This window comes from Polyodon spathula, chromosome 3, assembly GCF_017654505.1.
Source record: "Polyodon spathula isolate WHYD16114869_AA chromosome 3, ASM1765450v1, whole genome shotgun sequence".
NCBI classification, from domain to species: domain Eukaryota; kingdom Metazoa; phylum Chordata; class Actinopteri; order Acipenseriformes; family Polyodontidae; genus Polyodon; species Polyodon spathula.
The window spans coordinates 93,490,505-93,510,784 of record NC_054536.1 but is presented as its reverse complement, the minus strand read 5'-3'; the positions used below and the strand labels follow the sequence as shown (position 1 = coordinate 93,510,784).

The 20,280-nt window shown below is 40.3% G+C and overlaps 1 protein-coding gene across 2 annotated transcripts in view; it reads right to left on the bottom strand.

The window, feature by feature from the left end:
• LOC121313670 (regulation of nuclear pre-mRNA domain-containing protein 1A-like) overlaps positions 1-20,280 on the bottom strand; it is a 53,700-nt gene that overhangs the window by 19,598 nt on the left and 13,822 nt on the right. For both annotated transcript variants that reach the window (XM_041246448.1, XM_041246447.1), the window contains exons 2-4: positions 7,288-7,417; positions 5,033-5,139; positions 4,634-4,728 (exon numbers count right to left, since the gene is read on the bottom strand). In XM_041246448.1, the coding sequence (XP_041102382.1) occupies positions 4,634-4,728; positions 5,033-5,139; positions 7,288-7,417 (332 nt within the window). The remainder of the gene's footprint in view (positions 1-4,633; positions 4,729-5,032; positions 5,140-7,287; positions 7,418-20,280) is intronic.

Genomic DNA, 20,280 nt, shown 5'->3' with positions numbered 1-20,280 from the left:
TTTTGGAAACATTTTCTATGAAATAAGTCTATATTGACTTTCAGTTCACCACAAGTACTCTCTAAAGAAATGTATGTGCGTGAATAATACAACATTTTGTGAAATGAATGTTTAAATGTTTCAGAATTTATTTATTTATTTTTTTTTTTACATACACAGTATACATTTAATGTTTTTAGAAATAATGAAATAGTTTCAGGTCTAAATAGTTTAAAACAATTAGAAAAAAAAAAGAATCACATCCTCTTTTCATTTTACCTTTCTTTAAAAAACATGTAAATAAGCTTCCTTAGAGGGAGGATACACCTTTTTAATTTGGTGACCCTTTATTTTTTATCTCTGTGTAAAATGTGTTATAGAAATAGTATGTTTTATCCTGGAAAGGATAAGAACAAAATAGAGAGTGTGTTACCTATATAAGGTATTCTACTTTATCACATCTATTAGTTTAATAGAAGAAAAACAACACTAATAAAAACATGTTTTTTCTTCAGTAACAGAGGCAAATGCCCGGGCTCGAATTACTGGGAGGCTGAGGGTGGAGGTGGGGTCGATCCCTTGAAGTTTCTCCAAATAGCTGTATTTCCAAATTTCCTTTAAATATGTTCAATAAGGATAATTTATTCACAAAAAAAAAAAAAATTTGGGAAAGCAAGATTCCTTACAGCTTCCCTGTAGCTTGGAAGTTATTCACAATATTTCCATACTGTTTAAGGACTTACAAATCTGGTTGCCTTATTTAAAGCGACCCAACTTGCTGGAAATGTTGTGTAATGATTTTTATATTGTTATGTAGAATGTAATAAATAAACGAGAACCAAAAACTGAGTTTTTTTCCCCTTCATTTTACAATTTCATTTTCACCTTTACTTGAATTGTTTAAAGTAAAATTTCAGTTTTCATTTGCTTGTTCAGTTACAAAAAGGCACAAGTAAACCTTAAAACTAAATGAAAATGTGTCTCTGGCCACTGTTTACTGCAAAGAAACGGCAACGGCAAGGAACGAAAAAAAAAAAAAAGTAAAAAATAAACAAAATGCAGTGTCAACTATGAACTTTTTATTTTGGGGAAAAAACAAAACAATGTTCAACTTGAGCTGCTATTTGGCATCCTTTGTTTTGTAGTTAATGGACTGGGGTAAAGTAAGGCTTCACAACGTATTCTTTACTCCTGGGATATTTTTCTGTTTTAACGTGTTACATATTGTAATGTCTTGCTGTAAAATAAAGGCGCACATACAGGGGCCACGCCCCCCTGCTGCTATGCTGTCTCTGTCTGTGTTTACTTTAGAAGTAAAGTGCTGTCAATTAAATCACAGTTAACTTCTGCGATTAACACGTACATGTTTTGGGAGATACATTTTTTTAACGCATGTCAATCGCACTCCTGTTTTTGGCCATCTTAGCATACTGCAATTAATTTCCTGTGGCACCATTTTAATGCGTGCCAGGATGAGTATAGTCAACAATTTAAGTAACATTATTAAGGTGTTTTAATTAGGTGATTTACTGTTTGTGATTAGTACCAGGTGAGCATGGTTAAATTGAACAGAGGTTGATTTGCAATTTGATTGGTTTCCACACAGCTTTTTGTAGTTGTGTTATCCCACTGAAGTGCACTGAAAAACTATTGTATTGCTTAAGTATTGTCTTTACTGCAGTTTAGAAGCCATTAACCAGTTATCTTGCAAACTGAGGGTGTGAGGAGAGGCTGTTGGAGAAAATCCAAACCTAGCAGCGCTCTGGAAGACACCAACTACTAGACAGGTCTGCACCCGCCCACTGCGCCTGCTCCCACCACTACTGTACCTCTCTCTCTCACATCCCTGTTCTGTCCTCTCTGCCGCTGCTCCCCTAACCCCTCTGCCGCTCCCTCCCCTCCCGCACACTCTCTGGTGCCCTCTGGAACTGTCACTGTTCTGCCAACAAAGCTGATTTCATTTGCCTCCCACCCCTCTCGCGATTTCCTTGCTCTCACTGAAACCTGTCTCTCTGATAACTAATTCCTGCTGCCCCATCCTCTCTTTACGTCCTATCCCATACTCCACATCTCACTCGATGGGGAGGTGGGATTGGTCTGCTCCTCTCTCCCTCCTTACTCTTTTCTGTCCCCTCTGACCTCTCCTCACTCTCTGTTAACACCTTTGAATTTCACGCTGTCCAACTAACCTCTCCCTGTCAACTCCTGCTAATTGTACTGTACCGTCCTCCTGGACCGCTCACTTTCCAGATGAACTCGACTATTCTTCCTCTCTAAAACCCTTGAGCGGCAATATACCGCCAGCTCTCTGCTTTCCTGTCTAACCACTCTCTGCTCGACCCCTCTCCAATCTGGTTTCCCCTCTTTTCACTCCACTGAAACTGCTCTCCTGTCTGTCATTAACTCACTGCCCATGCTGCACCTCTCTCTCTCTCTCCTTTCTCCAGATCTTTCCCTGACCCCACCATCCCCTCCCTTATCTCTACCTGTCTGTCTGCTGTCTCCTCCTGGGTGCACTTGCTTCACCTCAAACTCAGCCTCTCAAAATCTGACCTTCTGATCTCTATCTCCATTCCTCTGGAATCTACCATTCTCTCTCCCTCCTCCTCAGCCAAAAACCCCTGCCTCTCCTACTCCCAGCATATCTCCACTCTAGCACACACCTGTCGTTTCTTCCTACATACGAACAATCCGACCCTTCCTCACCAACTACTCCATGCATCTCCTCATTCAGGCCCTGGTACTCCCCCGCCTAGACTACTGCAACTCCCTCCTGGCCGGCCTCCCTGCGTCCGCCACCTGTCCGCTAAAGCTCATCCGGAACTTTGCTGTTCACCTGGTGTTCCCTCTGCCTTGCTTCTCCCACACTACTCCACTGCTCTGCTCACCTCTTGCATCTTGTTAAAGACCCTGCCAAGGTCCTGACCAGACTGCACCCAACTACTTCCAGACCCTCATCTCTCCCTACACCCCCACCAAACTCTCTGCTCTGCCTGTAGTAGAAGACTGGCTGTGCCTCCTCTACGCTCCTCTGCCTCCAGAGCCCACTCCTTCTCCACCCTCGCCCAGCAGTGATGGAGCACCTTCCTACGGATGTCAGGACTGCCCTGTCCCTGACCACCTTCCGGCGCCTCCTCAAGACACACCTCTTCAGACAACACCTGTAAAACTCATCTCTTCCCTTCGACTACATAGCCCTCTGCCCTTAATGCACTTTAACTGCTTCCTAGCTTACTGTATTTAATCCTGCACTTAACCCAATCTGTAATGTTTTGTATTTAACTTGCACTTTTATCAACACTTATCTGCTCTTGAACTGCCCTGATATCAAATCGTGCTGCGTTTTACATTTGCTCTAATTAGGGCTGAAGTCATTGTATTTTCTTTCTTGCTCTTAATTGCACTGTAATTCTTCTATTTTTTGTATATACCTAAAGTCACCCTGGGTAAGGGCGCCTGTCAATAAATAAATAAATAATACTAAGTCAAAGTGAGTTACAGTAACACAGACGTGCATCTAGTCTGCTGTACCACCTGTGTGCTAAACATGCTTGTATTTTGAGAAGTGAAGTCTACTAGTAGTTTTTCTGCTACAGACAAATGAAACCTGTCAGTTTCAACAGAGTACTCTTAGAAATGCAGGATCACCACAAACCCATGAATCAAGCCAAGTACGATACTGTAACCAATGCTGCTGGACAGCTACCGACTGCAGACTCCTTAACACTGTTGCTTGGTTTCATTTCAATAACCACATTTATTTTTAAAACTATTAACAGTTACGGAGGATATAACTGTTACTCAATGAATGTTGTGTTTTATATAGGCAATTTCAAGATAATAACATTTTAAATTTATATTGTTATTTAAAACAGCAGTCTAAAACAGTTTGAGTAAAGGAAACTTTACATTGTGATTTAGCAGTTCAATTTAACAACAATGCTGGAGTGTAAATAAATATAAAGCTATGAAGAGAATCCAGAAATAGGAAAACAGGCTTTTTATGCCTCATGATGATGACTGTAAAGATCTCTCCCCCTCGTCCCAAGACACCACCAGACTCCCCACAGTTGAGCAGCCACGTCAGTGCGCAAGATGTATGCATGTATATATTCTTAAAAGGCATTCATGTACAGCAAAGTTTTTTCCAAAAAGAGGTACCGACCAGAAGGCACTTTATATATTAATGTCTCTAGAGTTAAACAGTTCACAGCAATGACACGTAAACCAGGTACACTTTGATGCTTGTAGAGATGAGGTTGGTCGCACACCTCTGCGATACTTGAGTCTCTCTCAAATGTATTTCAAAAAGAAACAGATTAATACAACCGCTCAAGGGTGATATTTCATTTCAAGTTAACCTGATGTTCTAGAACATGCAATCCATGTTCTTTGTGGAGCAAAGATCCAAAATCAATATCATTTTTTTTTTTAAAAAGGGAACTCAATCACAGCATATTTATTCTCTCCAAAAAAACAAAACATTTGCATAAAGGTGTGTTCAGAAAGCAGCCATTAAAACCAGCCAATCACTGAACTAGCCGTGGAGGGAAGATCTGCACATACTGCAGTTTGAAAAATGTTTCCAAGACGAGAGAAATTTGGTTTGTACACAACTATTAATATAAAACAACAACTTGTGCTGAAAGTGTACCTGGGGAGAGTCTGCAGGAGAGCTCGGGCAGGGATAATCATCTTCCTTCACCTTAATCTCTTCATAGGGGCGCTTCTTCGGCTTCTTACCACCTTCTAAAAGAAAAGGGGCAAAAGGCATGGTACCAGCTAAGCAGTCAACCAACAAGGAAACTAAATGGGTGTGCTTACAGTGGACATGTTTTACACTACAGTGTCTCTGCTAAGAAACACTAAGACAAAGGCAGAGATAGGCCATTGTATCTCTGTGATCACCATCTCAGGGGGAAACGCAATACCAGAGTGAACAGTTTGAAGCAGATGAAGTAAAATGTGTATGCAAGAAAGATGCGTCTCTTACGAGGTTTAAACAATGTGGCTATGAAAAGGGTTAATTGGGAGGGGGTCTAAAGAAACTTACGCAGGACATCTTTGAGTTGGTCAAGCAGGTCATTCTCATAAACCGCCCTTTCCTGCCAAATCGAGAATACTCTTTCCAGGTGCTTCTTGGATCCCTCATCACTGGCACTTTGTATGAGAGAGCGAGAGAAGAGAAAAAAAAAAAATTCAAACTCAGGTGTAGGAAAAACACCCCACCTTAGAAATGCAGAGCAGCGTAATAGATGGGACAAAACATGGTATTTTCGTGTTTCATTTTGAACGGATAAGTATTTGAATATTCGTTAATTTGCTAAAACGCAAAACAGCCACTATAGTCCAAAGTTTACATATCCCAATGGAAATTTATAACCGAGAAATTTCTCAAAAACAAAGAATTTTTGAAAAATCTTATGGCAAATGTTTTGCTTTTGTGGATGAAGAAAACAAAAGTTACAAGAACAGACAGACTTTTTTTTTTGGTAAAACGCCAAAACTGCAAATTTCAAAAAGGATTCATACTCTTTGATGCTATGATAGTATTTTCTAGAAGGTGCTAGAAATTTCAATATGATAATGCAGAACCTAATCTAGAAAAGTGTATGCTGGATTGTAGGTGAACATTCTTGAGAGTATAAGAGGGTTAGGCACATGATAATTGCTGTCATTACCAGTAAGTCAATAACAGACCTGCTACAGTAGATGCAATTCTAAAGAACCAGAAAAAGCAACAACTGACCTTATTTTGACACACACCATGAAAAGTCTGCTGTGCAGGCTTGGTATCTGGCCAGTTAAGTGATCATGCAGTCAGTCATTTTCTGCATCAGAAAGTTTAAGATTCACAAACTTGAAACCCAGGATAATTGGAGAGGAGACAAGCAAGCTTTCCTACAGACTTGAATATGCTTGATTGGAATAGAATTGAGCTCGTTTCCCCTGTTGAGGAGGCATGGAGATTGTTCAATAGAAACCTTGCTGAGGTTGAAGTAGCTCGTTTCCCCTGTTGAGCAGGCATGGGGATTGTTCAATAGCAAGCTTGCCGAGGTTGAAGTAGCTCGTTTTCTCTGTTGAGGAGGCATGGGGATTGTTCAATAGCAAGCTTGCCGAGGTTGAAGTAGCTCGTTTCCTCTGTTGAGGAGGCGTGGGGATTGTTCAATAGCAAGCTTGCCAAGGTTGAAGTAGCTCGTTTCCTCTGTTGAGGAGGCGTGGGGATTGTTCAATAGAAACCTTGCCGAGGTTGAAGTAGCTCGTTTCCCCTGTTGAGGTGGCATGGGGATTGTTCTATTGTTCTATGAATACTTTCGAATTAGCATTTTTGGACTTTTGCAAAAAAAAAAAAGTTGTAGATCTATTTTTTGTAATTTTTTCCTCATCCACAAAGCAAAACTTGCTACAAAAGATTTTTCCTAGGATTATTTGTTTTTGAGATTTCTAGAAATAAGTTTCCATTGGGGTAAGTAAACTTTTGACTACAACTATACACACACACATACACACACACAACAATTTACTCAAAGCCTCCACTAGTGTTTTCTACTATTATAACAACCTTGACTTGCATAAAGAAGGAAAAACATTGAGTGAAATAGCTTGCATCACTTGATTTTCAAGGTGTGGTATCCGAAGCATAAACAAGCACAGAGAAACATCATCTGTACTTGACAAAGCCAGGACTGAAAGACCCAAAAAGCTGTCTAACAAGGATGAGCAATACTTATCCAATAATATCCTAAAGGCAGTGTTTCCCAACCCTGTTCTTGGTGGCACAGCGTGTCTACTGGTTTTCATTCCAACACAGCATTCAATTGCTTAATTGAACTAATAAAGTGATTAACTGGGCATTTTCCCATTATTTTCAAGCTCTTCATTTGTTGATATGGTTTGATTAAAAAATTGAGCGCTGCGTTGGAACGAAAACCAGGAGACACTGTGTGCCGCCAGGAACAGGGTTGGGAAGCACTGCTTTAAGGAACAGAAAGACGACAAGCGTTGACTTGACAACAGAACTGGCAGAAGGTACAGGTGTCGTTGTCAATCAAATTAATAGTATGAAGGTCAATCTTGAAACAGGACTTAAAAGGACGCGTTTCAGTAAGAATACCTCTGTTAAAAGGGGAACAAGACTAAAAGACTAAAATATGCACAAGAAAACAGACATTGGACTATGGAACAATGGTCAAAGGTGCTTTGGGCTGTTGATGAATAGACAGGGACACCTATTTATTTTTCCCCTGCTTAAACAAGTTAATATACATGTTTTCTCTAACTGGTCATTATTTAAGTGAAAAACATTACCTTGCAACATGCTTAAAGGCATCAACTATAACTGGTGCAAAATCCTTTGTAAATTCAGGGCCTTTTCTTTTACTGTTCTGGATGACATCATTGGCTAGGTAGAGGAAGGTCAGCTTTCTCGAGACCTTGGCTGTAAGAAATGAAAAGAATGTATCAGTTATACTGGGATTTAAGGGGGCAGGTTCAGTAGGGTAACTGTATATTAATCATGTTAAATCAAGGATTTCTACAAGGACATGTTTTACAACAACACTCCGAGTTGGAGATGGCTGGATTTTAAACTAATTAAATCTTTCTTGTATTTGGTCAAAATAAAAGTATTTTATAAATTCAGCAGACAATCCTGTTTGATAACAGACTAAAAAGCCAAAACACCGGCCAGTCAACGCCAAAGTAATCCAACAGGGATTTTTTTTTTTTTTTTTGTTTACGCTGCAAGTGCATGTTTACCCGGGACAGAAATGGAGTTTTAAAACTCATAAAAAAAGCATGCACATTTGAGGTTTGTGAAAAATCTACAGCACAATAATTCTATTAATCCCTGGATTTGTTTTTGTTTATTGAATATAGTTACGCTGAGCAGTTTCTTGTGTGAAGTGACTTATTGTATATGGAGCTTTCAGCTTCAATTTATTTTCAGTAAAATGTCCAACACGTTTGAGATGAACACTGACGTGAGAATGGCACCAAGCAGACTTCTTGTTGGTAATGGAGGAATACAACTAGAAGAGTGAACTTTAAACTACAACACGAAGAGATTACTGAAGAAGCAGACACGCCTTTTCATCTAAATAATATCTGCAAATTCCAAATTAAGGTATAAAAGTCAAAAGAACAATATCTTCAACAGATAAAGTGGAAGCACTGACATTGCAGTGCTGAGAAGTAGGAACATCGATTTTCAAGCCTAGGTTAGCACTACTTTCAATCTCTGCGCTGAGCAAGTGTCATCGTCATACAGAAAGTATACATTGTTTTAATATGTTTTCATGGTACTGTGTATTGCTCGGCTGGGCCTGGTAAAATCACATATGCAGGCCTAAATATAAAAAGGTGTTTGGGTACAATTACTGAAACTACAGGGTGCTCAAGGCCTTTAAAATGCAGAATGTTCTATACTGAACAAAAATATAATACGCAACATGCAACAATTTCAAAGATTTTACAGTTCATATAAGGAAATCAGTCAATTGAAATAAATTCATTAGGCCCTAATCTATGGATTTCACATGACTGGGAATACAGATATGCATCTGTTGGTCACAGATACCTTAAAAAAAAAAAAAAAAAAAAAAAAAAAAAAAAAAGGTAGGGGCGTGGATCAGAAAGCCAGTCAGTGTCTGGTCTGACCACAATTTGCCTCATGCAGCGCGACACATCTCCTTCGCATAGAGTTGATCAGGCTGTTGATTGTGGCCCGTGGAATGTTGTCCCACTCCTCTTTCAATGGCTGTGCGAAGTTGCTGAACATTTTAGAGTGGCCTTTTATTGTCCCCAACACAAGGTGCACCTGTGTAATGATCATGCTGTTTAATCAGCTTCTTGATATGCCACACCTGTCAGGTGGATGGACTATCTTGGCAAAGGAGTAATGCTCACTAACAGGGATGTAAACAAATTTGTGCACAAAATCGGAGAAAAATAAGCTTTTTGTGCGTATGGAAAATTTCTGGGACCTTTTATTTCAGCTCATGAAACATGGGACCAACACTTAACATATTGCGTTTATTTTTGTTCAGTGTACATGCCTTTGTGTATCGAGCATCTCATCTTTGGAACTCATTGTTTTCAAAACATAAAAAAATACATATTTTTAAAAATCACTCAACTATTTATTTTAAAAATCAGACCAGGGTTACAAATCATGTAAATACTGACTATGGTAAATTGGAATTGTTCTATTGTTTCTGCTTGTATTTTGTACTACCGTTTTTATGATTATTTTAAAATGTTTTATCCTTTTTGAATGCTTCTGCCGTTGATTTTATAATGTTATTCATTGCTGCCTTCTCCCGCCAGGAACCCTGTGGGGGCAAAAAAAAAAGACCATCTTGCTCTACAAATGGAATCAGAAGCTGGCACACTAAACAGCATTAGATTTCTGGGAAAACAATTCTTCCCTTGAGTCATGCTTCAATAAAAAACAGATCTAAAAAGAAACCCATCAAGGCTTTCCCTTTAATGAATCCCAACAGACATTATAAACTGAACTGCTGCTCTGCCAACTTAACAGAACTGCTGTCCAGAGGGAGTTGAAGACCCTCTGGAAAAACAACGAGACATCAACAACCCTTTTCGCAAAAAACTTCCAACAAGTAAACAGCTTAAAGCATTATGTGATGAACATGATTTTTTGGTCAAACTTAACATAACCTACATGCAATTCTAAAGACCCAGAAAAAGCAACAACAGTTGACTTTATTTTGAGACACACCATGAAAAGTCTTGGTATCTGGCCAGTTAAGTGACCATGCAGTCATTTTCTGCATCAGAAAGTTTAAGATTCACAAACTTGAAACCCAGGATGATTGGACAGGAGACAAGCAGGCTTTCCTACAGACTTGAATGTGCTTGATTGGAATAGAATTGAGCTCGTTTCCCCTGTTGAGGAGGCATGGGGATTGTTCAATAGCAAGCTTGCTGAGGTTGAAGTAGCTCGTTTCCTCTGTTGAGGAGGCATGGGGATTGTTCAATAGCAAGCTTGCCGAGGTTGAAGTAGCTCGTTTCCTCTATTGAGGCGGCGTGGGGATTGTTCAATAGAAAGCTTGCTGAGGTTGAAGTAGCTCGTTTCCTCTGTTGAGGAGGCATGGGGATTGTTCAATAGCAAGCTTGCCAAGGTTGAAGTAGCTCGTTTCCTCTGGTGAGGAGGCGTGGGGATTGTTCAATAGAAAGCTTGCCGAGGTTGAAGTAGCTCGTTTCCCCTGTTGAGGAGGCATGGGGATTGTTCAATAGCAAGCTTGCTGAGGTTGAAGTAGCTCGTTTCCTCTGTTGAGGAGGCGTGGGGATTGTTCAATAGAAAGCTTGCAGAGGTTGAAGTAGCTCGTTTCCCCTGTTGAGGAGGCATGGGGATTGTTCAATAGCCTTGCTTGAAGTAGCTCGTTTCCCCTGTTGAGGAGGCATGGGGATTGTTCAATAGCAAGCTTGCTGAGGTTGAAGTAGCTCGTTTCCTCTGTTGAGGAGGCGTGGGGATTGTTCAATAGCAAGCTTGCCAAGGTTGAAGTAGCTCGTTTCCTCTGGTGAGGAGGCATGGGGATTGTTCAATAGAAACCTTGCTGAGGTTGAAGTAGCTCGTTTCCTCTGTTGAGGAGGCATGGGGATTGTTCAATAGCAAGCTTGCTGAGGTTGAAGTAGCTCGTTTCCTCTGTTGAGGAGGCGTGGGGATTGTTCAATAGAAAGCTTGCAGAGGTTGAAGTAGCTCGTTTCCCCTGTTGAGGAGGCGTGGGGATTGTTCAATAGCAAGCTTGCTGAGGTTGAAGTAGCTCGTTTCCTCTGTTGAGGTTCAGGCTTGCTGAGGTTGAAGTAGCTCGTTTCCTCTGTTGAGGAGGCGTGGGGATTGTTCAATAGAAAGCTTGCAGAGGTTGAAGTAGCTCGTTTCCTCTGTTGAGGAGGCGTGGGGATTGTTCAATAGAAACCTTGCTGAGGTTGAAGTAGCTCGTTTCCCCTGTTGAGGAGGCATGGGGATTGTTCAATAGCAAGCTTGCTGAGGTTGAAGTAGCTCGTTTCCTCTGTTGAGGAGGCGGGGATGGGGATTGTTCAGGAGGCATAGTTCAAAGCTTGCTGAGGTTGAGTAGCTCGTTTCCTCTGTTGAGGAGGCATGGGGATTGTTCAATAGAAAGCTTGCTTTGAAGTAGCTCGTTTCCTCTGTTGAGGAGGCGTGGGGATTGTTCAATAGAAAGCTTGCAAGGTTGAAGTAGCTCGTTTCCTCTGTTGAGGAGGCGTGGGGATTGTTCAATAGAAACCTTGCTGAGGTTGAAGTAGCTCGTTTCCCCTGTTGAGGAGGCATGGGGATTGTTCAATAGCAAGCTTGCTGAGGTTGAAGTAGCTCGTTTCCTCTGTTGAGGAGGCATGGGGATTGTTCAATAGCAAGCAGAGGTTGCAGTAGAGGTTGAATTGTTCAATAGAAAGCTTGCGAGGTTGAAGTAGCTCGTTTCCTCTGTTGAGGAGGCGTGGGGATTGTTCAATAGAAAGCTTGCAGGTTGAAGTAGCTCGTTTCCTCTGTTGAGGAGGCGTGGGGATTGTTCAATAGAAAGCTTGCTGAAAGCTTGCAGAGGTTGAAGTAGCTCGTTTCCTCTGTTGAGGAGGCGTGGGGATTGTTCAATAGCAAGCTTGCAGAGGTTGAAGTAGCTCGTTTCCCCTGTTGAGGAGGCATGGGGATTGTTCAATAGCAAGCTTGCAGAGGTTGAAGTAGCTCGTTTCCTCTGTTGAGGTGGCATGGGGATTGTTCAATAGAAAGCTTGCTGAGGTTGAAGTAGCTCGTTTCCTCTGGTGAGGAGGCATGGGGATTGTTCAATAGAAAGCTTGCTGAGGTTGAAGTAGCTCGTTTCCTCTGTTGAGGAGGCATGGGGATTGTTCAATAGAAAGCTTGCCGAGGTTGAAGTAGCTCGTTTCCTCTGTTGAGGAGGCATGGGGATTGTTCAATAGCATGCTTCCAAACGATGCACCATTTAAATAACATCAGGCGTGTGGTCAGTGCACTCCATGGATTACCATGAAGTTAACTGCTCTATGGAGTCTAGACATCAATCCTGGCCAAAGGCATGACTTAGTGGTCAGCATAAGAATTGGGTGTGCTGCAGACAGCTTAGAAACCAATGTATTCTGTTACTAAAAAGTGAAGTTTCATAATTCTGGTCTGTGGTTCAGGACACTGGTGGTACCTGCTTGTCAAATGGTTTACCAACAGAACTGAACAAGCTCAGGGTCTGGGAAATGTTATTAAAGCTTCTAACCAGTAATTTATACAAGCTAGTGATGCAATTTAATGTTGATCCCTGTATGTATGCAATCTCAGACGAACCAATACAGCTATATAGAAAGGCATTTGCAAAGATGATACATCTCAGCTGCCAAGACATTTTTCTTCTAATACACAAGAAACGGTTGGCAGAGTTCAATTTGATTTCAAGAATGACACCATCAATTGTATCTAAAAAATAAATAAATAAAAAAGGGCTAGTAATATTATTTCATACCCTCTGGATCACTTGTTTACTCCTCCGTTCTTAAACACAGGAACCAAACCAACATTGTGGACCAACAGGGGACTGTCTTTGGAGTCTCAGATACTGCATGTTTTTAAATAACCCAAAATGGAATACATGCTAAATTTAAAAAGGGGCCAACCTACTGTATTAATCAGTTCATAAAAAGCTACAAAAAAGGATTTCTGTACAAACTGTCACAGCTGTCAATGCGCAGTGCCAGGGAAACTGAAACAAAGAGGGTTACCGTGGTGACCAAGAAAAACCCTTTTGCCACGCTATCAGTACAGTACACTCCTCCTCACAGAAACATGAATCTCTCCTCTCAGCAGTGAAAAAACAGTATCAAATCTTATTAGAAAAATTGTCAGCATACTGTAGCTTGTAGAGGCGGGGGGGTGGGGTGGTCGAATTTCACTTGTAACAAGCGAGTCATTTTAAAATTTAAACCAATGCTTATGCCTTTGATTTATCAGCATTCAGGGACAAGGGTTATAAAAATTGTCAGTTTAGATTATCTTTGTTTTTCTTTTGTTGGAATTTTACTTCTAGTGGAAGGTAATAATTTTAAAAATAAAATAAATGCTTTGTCCTTTTTCTCATTACTTTATAAAACCAAAATTCAGCAGCCTAAAAAAAAAAAAAAAAAAAACTTGTTGAACCACCATTTGCTGCTTTGGGGGAGGGACGGGGGACGACACCATTTTGTTTCCTATTTCAACACACAGACTGCTTGCTTACAAAATATTTCTGTATCCCTGCAAACAGTAGACAACCTTCCTCACTGAATAGAAACACAGGGAATACTTTTAATGTGGAAGCCATCTCACAGGATCAAGGGACCCTAAACTGTTATCCATTTACTAAGAAAGAAATACCTGGGGGTGGGAACATTCGTTAATAGCTCAGACCCCGAAATGAACCCTTTGCTGCCCAGTGTCCGATACATTTAAACACTGAGAAAATAGACATTAGACTGGTACGGGAACATACCCAGGGCAGTAAAGGGCTAATACTAAACATCTTTGTTCCCCAGAATAGATCACTGTCCACTCAAACATATGAAAAGCAAGACATCCCGTCCAGTCATTCTCCATTAGTTACACTGCACATCTCTGAAGATGATTAGACTATCTTTTCAGGGATACCAAGATACTTAGTAAACCTTGGTTTTGAGATGGATTTGGGCAGTTATCCCACATCCAGCAGTTTATCGGCCTGTAGTATTCACCCTTGCTCATCTCTACAAAATCCTAAATATAAAATTGTGAATCTCTCAGGACTAATTTTTCAAAATGGCATTAAACATGTGGGACTGAGGAACAAGTAACTCAAGCCAATGAATTGATATGGTTTAGATATTGTTAGGAAAACAGAGTGTAAGCAAAGCTCACAAAGTTCAGTATCACACACACAGTTAGGTAGGAGGTACAGACAGGCACTTGAGAATGCGAGTGAGAAATCTACTTGAATAATCTCTCGAGGACAGGCCATCTCCATACCTGAGCTCTCACAAAAAAGGTCACTGTCTGACTTCCGTTTATAACAAGGTGCTTCATTTGTTGTGTCTAACGATCAATGTTTGAGCTATATGTGTGTAACTTTTGAATACTGGAATCAATACATGGAAATGTAATAACCATAGCAACTGGTATTGTGTACACACCTTTAATTATTTCTCTTACAGGTGCATTGCCTTTCCACCTAGAAATGATGGACACTTAAGGCTCAAAACAGCTGTGAGTTTGTGAACAAACAAAGCATGCCCCGTGGGGCATAATGAAAAGGGATTGTGATATCAGATCAAATGGCTTAAAGTTTGATAAAAACACTGGCAAACACTGTTGCAGCAGCAAAGGTCATTCAAAGTGATCTAGGCAAGATTCAGAACTGGGCAGACACATGGCAAATGACATTTAATAGAGAAAAGTGTAAGGTATTGCAGGCAGGAAATAAAAATGTACATTATAAATATCATATGGGAGATACTGAAATTGGAGAAGGAATCTATGAAAAAGACCTAGGAGTTTTTGTTGACTCAGAAATGTCTTCATCTAGACAATGTGGGGAAGCTATAAAAAAGGCTAACAAGATGCTCGGATACATTGTGAAAAGTGTTGAATTTAAATCAAGGGAAGTAATGTTAAAACTGTACAATGCACTAGTACAACCTCATCTTGAATATTGTGTTCAGTTCTGGTCACCTCGCTATAAAAAAGATAGAAAGGGTGCAAAGAAGAGCGACCATAATTATTCCGGGCTTAAAAGGCATGTCATTTGCAGACAGGCTAAAAGAATTGAATCTGTTCAGTCTTGAACAAAGAAGACTATGCGGCGACCTAATTCAAGCATTCAAAATTCTAAAAGGTATTGACAATGTCGACCCAAAGGACTTTTTTGACGTGAAAAAAGAAACAAGGACCAGGGGTCACAAATGGAGATTAGACAAAGGGGCATTCAGAACAGAAAATAGAAGGCACTTTTTTACACAGAGAATCGTAGGGGTCTGGAATCAACTCCCCAGTAATGTTGTTGAAGCTGACACTCTGGGATCCTTCAAGAAGCTGCTTGATGAGATTCTGGGATCAATAAGGTACTAACAACCAAACGAGCAAGATGGGCTGAATGGCCTCCTCTCGTTTGTAAACTTTCTTATGTTCTTATGCCAGCAAGTTACTTACCTGTACAACATCATATTTGTTTTTTGAAGTGTGATAATTCATATACAAATAAAAGGAAGGTCGATAAGGAGTGCAGAGTTGTCCAAGAACAACGGTGGAATTCATATTTCTTTGTGGAAGTTAATGGAAAGCCAACATGCTTGATCTGCGCACAGCTGTCCCCAAAGAGTACAACGTTCAGAGGCATTATGAATCCAATCATGCCAAGAAAGATTCGTGATGGCAAAGTTGACGAACTCGAGAAATCGTTGAAAATGATCAAGAGATGCATGCTTATCAGTGCAGATTTAATATGTCCAGAAAAGCAACAGGCATTTGCTAACATTAGGATGTCCAGAAACACTGTTGCTGAGAGGGTCAGTGATAGTTCGGAGAATCTTAAATGAGCAGCTAACGGACAAAGCAAAGCCATTTGATGCATTTTCAGTTGCCATTGATGAAAGCACGGCTGTAACTGACATGGCACAGCTTGCGGTTTTCATTCGTGGTGTTGATCAAGACATGCATATTACAGAGGAGTTTGTAGAGGTGGTTTCCATGAAAGACACCACAACAGCTGAAAATATTTCACCAGTTTGGTGGGTGCCCTGGACAAAATAGGTGTAGACTGGTCAAAAGCTGTGAGTTTGGCCACAGACACCATGTATGGTGGGTAAGAGAGCTGGAGTTGCCACAAAGTTAAAGAAAACATGACATGCCATCAATCCTGACAGTTTAGCAGTGAGCATTGCATCTTACACCAGGAAGCACTGGGTAGTGAAACACTGAAAATGGGAAATGTGCTGGACGTGATTACAAAGACTGTTAATTTCATTCAAGTCAGGGGCATGAACCACAGGCAGTTCAACTGCCTTCTTGAAGATGAAGGTTCGTGGGATAAGCCGGGGAGTGGTATTGAAACGTTCCTGTGAATTGCGTGGTGAAATACAGTTGTTCATGGAGCAAAAAGGGAGGGCTATGCCTGAATTGCAAGACGATGAATGGATGCAGGGTCTTGCTTTCATGGTTGATATTACAGAACATCAACTGTCTTAACACCAAAATGCATGGGCGCAATAAATTGGTGACTGATGTTTTTGATAGCATTCATGCTTTTTACATTAAGCTTCAGCTGTGGGAAATGCAACTTTCGGAGAATATGGCACACTTTCCAAGATTAAAATCACGACAAGCAGACACGGCAGAGCGTCGTGACCCACTCACAAAATACAGCAGCAAAATCTCCAACTTGAGAATAGAATTCTAAGAAAGGTTTTCGGACTTTAAAAAGCCTTGAAAAAGACTTTGCGATATTTCGTAACCCATTTTCTATCAGTGTGTCTGAAATCTGAGAAGAGCTACAGATGGAAATAAATTGACTTGCAGTGTGATACTGCTTTGAAGGAGAAATTCTCCAGTGTTGATAGGGGAGCATGCTATCAGTACGTAGGACCAAATTACCGCCAGCTGAAGTCTTTTGCTGCAAGAATTTTGTTCATGTTTGGCACAACTTGTGTGTGAACAGCTGTTCTCCGTCATGAACGTGAACAAATCAAAACTGCGTTCACAACTTACCGATGCACACCTGAACTCTCTATTAAAAGGTAGAAACAGCCTAGTCACTTTTCCCAACTTCGATGCACTGGTCCAAACAAAGAGGTATTAGGCATCAGGAAGCAAGCAGCCACAGCACTAAGTGAGTATACATATCATTTTAGTCATTAATGTGCTTTGACATTGCGTGGGTTGACGTGAATTTAGCTCCCGTTTTTATACTGCCGATGTTTGACAAATTCATACCGTATTATTGTGCTTTTCATTTTCATAGGCCCAACTGTGTGGCCCGCGGGATGTGCATTTGAATCCAAAACTGTCTGCTGTATGATTGAGTTAGACACCCCTGTTCTAGAGTATGGTGAAACAGCTGTGCCATGCGAGAAACAAAATTTTATGAAAGTACCTTAGAAGACTGTGGTTGAGGGATCTGTTGGTCAGCCAGGAGGTGAAACTAATAACGAACGTGAGCTTAAGAGGTGTGCTGGATGCTGTACTCGAACTCTCAGCTCATTTTAATGAACGCAATACTAAACATTGCAGTGCTACAGGCTGCCGACCCCAATAGCCCAGCGTTTCTCCAAGATGCCGATTTGCAACCCTTCGTTCATTTAATCAAGCTGGACATTACTGAATCTGAATTGCTTGTTGCATGTCTTTTTCTTCAGAAGCAGACAAAATCAAAATGCAAATGAAAAAGTGGATCACCCAGTCAGTACTGAAAACATTTCACCGTGCCCTTGATGCGGTGCCTAGTGTTGCAAGAGTGTTGGACTTGCTTTGACTTCTGGGGCATCTAATGCTGTGTGTGAAAACTCCTGTTCTACCACTGCCACCGTGCTGGCAACACAAAGGAGCGTGCTTCACAACCGCAAAGCGCAGCTCATACAACTGGCCTTTGAGAAGGACTGGACCTGCAAGTTCCGCGGCGAGTGGAAAGTAGTAGCAGTGAAAACATGTAATGCAAAAGGAAAGTGAAGGTTGCAGCTTTACGGAGGACGTTTTCTTCATGACATTGGCCAGTTATGTTTTGCATTTAATTTATGTGCTTTGTTATATTTTGTTGATTGATATTGCCTTATTTAGTTGTCATTTTGATAAATTTCAGGATGTGGTATATCAGAATTAAGTCTCTTATTTATAAAGCACTTTGGGATCATTATTAATGGCACTTATATTTATATACCAATACAATGTTTGTGTTACACACACACGTGTGTGTTTGTGTATCTTCCTATACGTAGTATATGTAAACAAGCCCCCTCACAGAAAAAATGGTGCCTGCCCCCCCCGGTGTAATTCTTGTGTACTGCCTCTGTACATTAGAAACTTAAACAGTTACATGAGCATTAAAAATGGCAACCATATTAGGGCAGAGGTCAATGCCATGGTCAGAAAAAACACATTACGCATGCAGGGTTTATATAGCCTTAAGGAGGACAATACAGCTGCAACAAGTCTGAAGCCAATATCTACAAAAAATAAAGACTTAAATAAAATGTCACATTACAGCGGTCATATTGGGTCACAGAACAAAATGAAGGGTGCTGTTAGACTTGATAACACTATGAAAATATAGTGAAATGGTTTATGAGATATTAGCAATTGAACAGATACACATTATGCAAGGCAAGGCTGGACTGAAATACAATGCATATGGATTGATATGAGACTCCTACTGCACAGCCGCCCCCCCCCCCAATTCCTCTTTTAAAATGAGCCTGATTAACCAGTGTACAAGCTCAGGTGTGTCTTATTAACCCAAACAAACAAGACTGGATCAAACTGCAATGCATGTCTTCCTTCCCCTTGCCCACTGGCATAAAAATGCTGCCAAAAATCCTTTAGTGTCCCACAATCAGTTTTACACCAAAACATGATCCCTGGGTGTCCATAAGTCATATTTTTCCCATATTTTAGCTGTATACAGAAGCTTTACTGCAGGCACATACGCGTCTTCCTCGTCGAAGCTTCCTGAGCACGCTGAACTGCCATCCTCCTGTTAATGGTCTATAAAACATGTAGAAATGTGCCAGGAAGATTTTCAACCCCTTAAGGTACACTAGGAATTGCATGGCTGTTCAAAATAGGTTGTTCTTAAATACACTGGAGAGTAGCGACTCATTTGGATGACCAGATCCAACCCTGTTTTGTGCCCCTCATTCCAAAAATAGGAAAGTTAGCATCATTTATTTTGTATTTGTCCACCACAATCTGTGTCACGCCAAGATGCCAATGTGCAAAGGCAGGGGGATAAGTTTCAAGTTATGTTGGTCGCAGTTCATTTCCGCAGTATTATCATCCTATTGGCTGCAATCTTCGCTAACACTGTCTCAGTAAGACTGGACAGGCATGCTACTGATAAAATCAAAACAGTAATTGTGCACGTCACTTCCATTTCATTTTGGTTTTAAATACCTGTATATTAAACTGCACAATTAAGGTGACCAGATTTAAGATCAGAACTGAGACACATACTATCAGATTAAAAAATGTTTTAATACAATGTTTTATTTATATAAGTTTAAGAATGCCCCTTTTTTGAATGCAATGCTTTTATCATTGGTATGTTTTTTAGTTAGCTAACAAAAAACAACACACACCACCACTGCACCTTCTAATTCAACTATGTTATAACTATTTATCGCTAATTTCAGTTTTTTTGCATACTTTTAATTTAGTATAGTAACCTATGTGAAAAACGATTGCTGATTGTTTACGTATGTGGCACCTGTGCCTAGCAGGACGTCATGGTTTGAGGGTAAATGTCAGGACACCGTGAAAGCAGATGGGAAAAGGGGACCTTATGTATAATCGACTTCACCAAATTAATATATATAAAAGAAAGAACACAAGAAAGGTTACAAATGAGAGGAGGCCATTCGGCCCATCTTGCTCGTTTGGTTGTTAGTAGCTTACTGATCCCAGAATTTCATCAAGCAGCTTCTTGAAGGATCCCAGGGTGTCAGCTTCAACAACATTACAGGGTATCAGCTTCAACAACATTATTGTAGTATAGGCCTAACATTTAACAAGTAATACATATTTATTGATTGATTCATATTGTGTCTGGTGGTCAACTCCGTTTCAGAGAACACTTTGCTTGCTTCCCTGAGAGGTGTTCTCTTAGCTGGAGACCACTGTATGTTAGAATAAACATTTGTATAAATTAAGAAAAAATACACATTATGTAATAGTCTATTAAACTAATGCATAACCTAGTAGATAAAACATTAGACATTTGTTTGAGTGATACATATACACACATTATATGCTATGAAAATTGTATATCAATATTGTGCACGTATTTCGACAGATAATATTGAAGTCTCCCAAACCACAGAAATATAATACAACTGCAATATCAAACAGATGTTAACTGGTATCTACATATGAAAAACAATAACTTACTTTAACTTAGTGATGCTTTGCTTCACAATATCCATTGAGAAAAAAAAAAGAGACAGGTCTTGTTATAGTGTATAACTATTCCATCATCAGCCACGTCAATACTGAAATTTGTATACTTCACAGACTTTAGCCAATCCGGAAGTAAATGAGTCATCAGCTGCATTACA